General features: G+C 35.4%; 1 protein-coding gene across 1 annotated transcript; it reads left to right on the top strand.

Moving 5' to 3' along the window:
• The first annotated feature begins 5,014 nt into the window (after positions 1-5,014).
• On the top strand, positions 5,015-6,153 carry kctd8 (potassium channel tetramerization domain containing 8). The gene is made up of 2 exons (XM_041273825.1): positions 5,015-6,034; positions 6,148-6,153. The coding sequence occupies exons 1-2, from the start codon at positions 5,213-5,215 to the stop codon at positions 6,151-6,153; spliced, it is 828 nt and encodes a 275-aa protein (XP_041129759.1). The 5' UTR covers positions 5,015-5,212.
• The last annotated feature ends 1,075 nt before the right edge of the window (positions 6,154-7,228 follow it).

Here is a 7,228-nt window from a genome sequence, read left to right as displayed (position 1 = left end):
CTCAAATACATTTGACTTTTCTTTCTTTTGTTTTACTATGTTAAGGTGCTTTCACATAAGTCCATTATCTGCTCTTCAGTTTGAGTTGCTTGTCACAGACATTTGCAACCCAGCCTAGATCAGTATTCAAGCAACAGCCAGCGTTATTTAGTGAAGACATTCAGTATTAAGGATATTTTGTTGGGGTTTTCTGTGGTAATCATGTTTCTAAGCCAAATTTAACAACTGGAGTTAATTTTGCTGAAAGATGGATGAGCATATGCAAAAACACTCCTTTCCATGAATGGACTTTCTTGAAGCTTAACAAAGATTTGAATGTTCCACAAGCATTTAGCTCCTCTTCCAGAATAATTATCTGTTGATGTTGGCACATGCGCAGCAGCTGAGATTCATTATTCATTAAGGAGCATCAGAATAAAATTAAAGTAATAAAATGAAAATACTGTTAAATTAAGATTTTTTTTGTGTACTGTGGGTCATTGAGCAGAAAATATTTAATGAAAAATGTAATAGATTTGCTGGACTTTGGTGCACAGTAGGTATTGGGGAACAGTAGGATAAAGAGGTGGGTGATGGTAATATTAATTGAGATTTTTAAATATAAACTAGAGTAGGTTGTGGGGGGAGGCCCTATCTTAATTTCAATTAAAGTGACCTAAAACTACCTATAATTGGAGGCAAGGAGACATTCAAAGTCTTAAAAAAGGCAACTGAAAGACAGTACTTCAATTATTATAATTTTTTTAACTGTAACTGTTGAACTTGGGTTTATATTAAAATAAACTACTTAAAATGTCACAGTAATGGATTTAATTAATGTTTTATTAGCCTCCAAGAAAATAAATACTTACCGGTTCCTTGGGCATTATGTCAGTCTGCCCAAGCTCCATCATGTAAATACAGTAACTATGCAATTTAGGTTAACAATTTTACAAGCTTGCTTTTCAAATCATTCTTTCGCTCTGCCACACACTCTTGACCTATGATATGTATGGTATCAACTCAGATTCCCTGCTAGGCTATCAGAGAATCTATTTATTATAATTAGGCTTCTGTTCAGTTTTTATAAATTTTTCAGTGCTTATTTGTAGCTATCTTCAAGTTATATGTAAATCTTTTTTTTTTTTTTCATGGATTTCACTTTGTTTTCAGTTACTTTAGTTTTTTTTCTGTCACTATATGTATAGTAACTTGTACACTTAAGTTGTACCTTCTTTCCTTTGCTGTCTTACGCACAAAGTCCTTATGATCACAAGTATATTCTGGTTTTTTTTTTGGTATGTTTAGGCATTTTTACATTTCGCCACAATTTGCAATCCTGTTTTAAATTCCATGAGCGTGTAAATACTGCCTGCAGTACCGTAATATAGCTTAAATGTCACAAGTAAGAACATCTTGTTTTAAATCTCAAAATGTTCTTGTTTTAAAAATACTGTTGTTCTAAGTATGTGTTTGTTTTTAAGTCATTTTATTAATTCTCTGTATAGTTGTACATAGTTGTTAATTTAAAACAGTGTTGCCTTATTAATTTTTATTTTTCAAATATTTAGTTAGAGATATAATATAATTTATATAATATCCTATATAGTATATATATTGTATTATATGAGAATCGTATATATATATATATATATATATATATATATTAAAGCTACGCATTCTAAGATGAAATTTAAATTTTCATGGACTAGACCTGATCTGGACGAAAAAAAAAAACCCCCCCCCCCAGTTTGTAACAAAAACATGAGGCAACTTCAAAGCGTAACCTGACCTGAAAACCCTGGAGAGTAACAGAATCATCTCATATCTGCGTTGGAAAAACCCCCCCCCCCACAAAAAAGAACCCCCCAAAACCCCCCCTACCCCACCCCCCCCCACAGGTACAAACATTTGTTTTTGTACTCGTTTTGAAGCTTGTAAAGTGAGCATTGGACCTGGACGTGTCCCCTGTGGGAACTCTCCTCATTGTCTAGTGGTAGTAGAGTATCGACTAGAGACTCGGATTTAGATAGACGGCATTTATTTGATGATGAATGCACTCTAACCACCAGTACAAACTTCAGTTGTTGTCACAGAAGTCAATGAATTGCCAGAAGGCTGATTTGAAACTCTGAACATAAGATACGTTATAAAGTCCAGCTTATGCCGAGCAGTGTACTCCAACAGCATCATATTCTGCTGGCTTTTCAAAAAGAACCTCTGTGGCCTTAGTGTAGCTCTAACAGTCATGTCTTATTTACAGTACACCAGGGTATAACCAATGACCTGCGCCCCTGCAACACTCTGCCTCTAGTAAATATAAAAAACACTACATTTCTTCAATGAGGTATTTTCTATTGTGTATCATTAAAGACTGCTCATTTCTCTGCCATTAAAGACCTCTCATTGCTCTGCTCTGTTGCTCTGCAGTATATTTGTATTGGAAAGCTCTCAAAGATCTCAAACCTCACCTCCAGGTATTTAGGTTTACAATAAAGTAGATGTGTTTCCATGCACTCATGGTGTATTTTTTTGGTGGTGGTGAGGACAAATTTATTAATAAATCAAGGGAATTGACAATACATTTTTTTTATTTTCACTTTTTGGTCACACAAGACCTGCTGGAGAAAAAGGGGTGTCTACAAAATGCCAAGGGCAAGGTGAAAAACAGCAGGTGAATGTCTATGAAGCATAATGCTCATAATATTATTTTCTCAAATCAACATCACATATATATATGTATGCAATAAGGCCTGACAGGGTGTCCTTATACATCGAATATGGACCCTGAGAAGTCTATATATTGGACATATACGGACACCTTAATCTAGGTAAAAAAAAAAAAAAATAGATTTGAAGAAATAAAAGCATATATGATGTTTAGAGCAAAAACTTTTTTTATATAATTTATTAAATAGCCTTATGCCAATAAACTAGTCTCATTTATAACTCTGAACTACACACTAAGTGAGTAAATTAATTTAATTAGAAGTAAAGTACATCTTTATTTTTGATATTGTGCACATTGCCATTGAAAAGACGCACCAGGGGGCAGAGTTAAGATGGTACTGAATTATTATTATTATTTTTTTTTTCTGTCACTCACAAACACACTGTTTGAGCAGAACAGAGGTGAGGAATAAAAATAAATTCAACAATGTCTCGGATTTCAATATTTTACTCCAGGTCTGTGTTTTTTTTGTGTTTTTCTTTAGAGTTTACAAACCCCTAAAAATACATTATTTTAAGTGACAAAATTGGGGTGAGTGAGCACAAAGACAGCATTTATTTTTGTATTTTTTTTCTTTTTTGCTATCTTCCAGTTTATTTAATTGTTCTTCATCCAAATCAGCATGTCTGCTTACTACTTTTGGGAGTTTTTTTTGCTGGTAATTGGTCACTCAGTTTTATAGCTTTACTGTACAACTTTAAATTCTGTGAGGCAGCGCAGTGATTTCTAATATGTGATAAGGCTCCAACTGTCCGCATCCATCCAATATACGGACAGCTGGAACCTTGCTCAACCAATCACATTGCTTGTTTCACATTTCATTGCCAGCCCAGGATAGAAATATATCGATACATGGTCATTTTATTCAGCTGAATTCAGATCTGCTAAGGAGTAGGGTTGCCAGCTGTCTGGTATTTCTATTCTCGCTGAACATTTCAATTCTCCACTGTGCAAATGGTCAGTTAAGTTTGAGAACTACACTGAAATGTATTCTGCTGTATTTTGCCAACCACTGTTTAGCAGGATACAATTACTGAGCATCTATATTTAAAAAAAATAAAAAAAAAAAAATAAAAAAAAAAAAAAAATAAACACAGTGTCACAACACAGTGTTGTCCCACCCCCCCCCCGACCAACTTCGCTCGCATTGTCTGGTTGTGGAAAAATTAAAAGTTGGCAACCCTGCTACTAAGAAGCCATATTGTGAAGGTTAATTCACAAACTCTAAACCGGAATTTTTATGTTACAAAAAAAGAAAAATAAATAAAAGAAACAGATTAGTTAGGTGCCTTTTCCTCTTGGGAGATATTGGTGGAAATACAATTATTTCTAATGATAATTTCACATCAAAACCACATAAATACTCTTAAATACGAAGCTCCTGTTAGTCTCACATGTATTTCACTTGTATGCATTTCACTTAAGTGAATTACACTATGATAAATCTTGACAGTTTAAAAGTTCCAGGCTAAGGTTCTTTGAATTCAATGAATGAAATGAGGTTTCAATGAATGTTGTATGTCTAATTTTTTGCCATGTGATGGTGCTGTTCATGCTTCTTTGACACACGAGTAAGCTGTTCTCTGTCCCTCTTTTCCTCTTTCTTGGTGGTATTAATGTGCTAGGCTTTTTACTACAGTATGATAAAACTACAGAGATATGAAATTGATTATGAAAGTGTGCAATCACAGTCAGTATTGCATCATACTTTACATCACTGTACATTTAATTACATTCCTTACTGTGTTTAAAACAGATCACTAACATATGTTAGAAAGAACAAATACAAAAATATGTATCATACTTGATTTGGGTGTGGCACAATCAAATATACAAAGAGAATAAAGTTTTATAAATTTAATAAAATATAAAGTAGATCATTATAGTACAGTTAAACATTTATTATTTTATTATTATTATTATTATTATTATTATTATTATTATTTATTATTATTATTTATTATTAGCTCTCTATGTGGTTAAAAAATTTTAAGTAAATAAGGTTAACTAAAGAACTTTAGCAGGTGTTAACATAATGAAGGTTTTAGTTAATAAGGTTAAAAGGTTTTCTGGGGATCTTAAGCATGAACAACATAATTTGCTTTGTTATGTAAGTAGCATTAAAGCTGCCTGTAATTACACACAAATGACAAAGCAAATGATCCCACCCCTAGGCGTTGTATGCTGTCCCTTTAAATGACTGATGTGTAAATTTCTAACAGTATTCCCTGCAGTCAGTTAATGACATCACTGTGGCTTCCCTGTCTCTAATCTAATGATGTTGGGAGTTGCACAGCAGTGATTTTGTTGCCTCCGTGAGCCTGTTTCACTCTCCTCTTTTCCTTGCACACAGTTATTCTGATAGCAGTCCTGGGCAACCTGATCCGAAAGCAGTAATGTAGTCTCTCTAAACAGAAACTTCTGATCTGCCGGCAGCAACCTCCAGTTTTCCCTGAAGCAGCTTTTCTTTCTTTCTTTCTTTCTTTTTTATCTTCATCTGAAATGGCTCTAAAAGAAAGCATATTGCCCATCAGTGAGATGCGTAGTCCTTTCCCAGAGGTGATGGAGCTGAACGTGGGAGGTCAAGTTTACGTAACTAAACACTGCACCCTCATCAGCATCCCTGAAACTACTCTACACAGCATGTTCACCAAGAACCAGGTGAGAGATTTACCCAGGGACAACAGGGGTCGTTTCTTCATAGACCGAGACGGTTTCCTCTTCAGGTATGTTTTGGATTTCCTTAGGGACAAGCAGCTGGTCCTTCCAGACCACTTTCCTGAAAAGGAGAGACTTTTAAGAGAGGCAGAGTACTTTCAACTCAATGATCTTCTTAAACTGCTGACACCCAAGGTCACCAAGCAAAGCTCTATGAACGATGAAGGATGCCAGAGTGATATAGAAGACAATTCCCAAAGTAGCGACCTGGCCAGGACTGCTTCAATGGACAAGAGGTCTGGATTTATCACCATAGGCTACCGAGGCTCTTATACCATGATCAGAGACAGCCAGGCAGATGCCAAATTCCGCCGAGTGGCCAGGATTATGGTGTGCGGCAGGATCGCCCTGGCCAAAGAAGTTTTTGGGGAAACATTGAATGAGAGCAGAGACCCTGACCGACCTCCTGAGAAGTATACCTCACGCTTTTATTTGAAGTTTACCTATTTGGAGCAGGCTTTTGACAGGCTGTCTGAAGCCGGGTTTCACATGGTGGCTTGTAATTCCACGGGCACTGCTGCCTTCATTAACCAATACAGGGACGACAAAATCTGGAGCAGCTACACTGAGTACATCTTCTTCAGTAAGTTCCAAAAACATTTGAAAGTTATTTTGTACATTTACAGTTACTTTATTTATTGCAATACATGTTGTCAGCAATACATAAGTGCCAGAGTAGCTGAATATGAATTGTTTAAAAACTGTTTTGATATTTTTAGGAATAACATGTGTGGACAGTAATTTATATTTTCACTTTTACATTGCTAATGTATCTAAAAAAATATGGAAAAGGGAATCATTTATATACATTTTTTTTTTCTGGAAAATAAATTTGTAGCGAACCAGTGGTATAAAGTTAATTCTATAACCCAATGTGGATAGTGCTTTTCTCACATGAGTGTAGATGGCGTTCTTAAAATATCTGTGATGGGTGCATGGTTGTCCACTTCCCAAGATCCATCACAAAGTTGTGCAGTTTTGAGGTCAGGGTTGTGCATATGAGAAGCAGAGTAGAGAAGGGAGACACTACACTTACATGCTGCTGTCTGGGGTGTGGACAGATAGGGGTTTAATTTTCTTACCTGAATTTGACACAAACAATAATCTATATTGTTTAATGCATTGCTTAGACCTGGGTAAAGAGCCCTATGCCGTATTGAAAGTCAGTGGTGTGTATGAGCTGCCACTACCTTTGATTACCGGATCCGCCTATGGGAAATTGTAAGATAAAGAGCAGTCCAGGGGAGTGAGCAACAGATACATTGGTATGATAACCAATGGCATAGTAGAAATTATAAATATTATTGTCCTACTATTAAAATGCAAATTAATACAATCCTCCAAAGAATATAAATCAAAACATGTGAATATTAAACACATACAAATACTAAATAAATGTGATAACAGAAATACTGAATACATGATAAAAGACCAGTACAAAGAATAATACAGCAGGCATATATTAAGACTGACAGGCTGCATATCACAACTAAACACTGACCAATTCTGTTCAATGAATCACACTGCAGGGCTTGCAATTTAACAACTAAGACAGAAAATGAGTGTTTAAATTAAAGTTCAACGTTCACACCCTCACACATTTCAATTAGGTTAACATAAATCCTTGTAGAACCTCAAGCCGTTCACAGGGTACTATGGAGAAACAAGGGTGGGGTGAAAAGCAGTGTCTAGTAGTCAGCGAGTAGAGTCCCATTAGAAACTGCTGTAACAGAAAATATCTTGTTCAAGTCAAATCTGTTTAGAGATACGTAGAAGCAAATAGCAGTCATTGTGGGTGGG

The sequence above is a fragment of the Polyodon spathula genome, chromosome 2 (assembly GCF_017654505.1).
Source record: "Polyodon spathula isolate WHYD16114869_AA chromosome 2, ASM1765450v1, whole genome shotgun sequence".
In the NCBI taxonomy this organism is placed as follows: Eukaryota; Metazoa; Chordata; class Actinopteri; order Acipenseriformes; family Polyodontidae; genus Polyodon; species Polyodon spathula.
The sequence above is the reverse complement of the archived record's forward strand: the minus strand, read 5'-3'. Positions and strand labels throughout refer to the sequence as shown.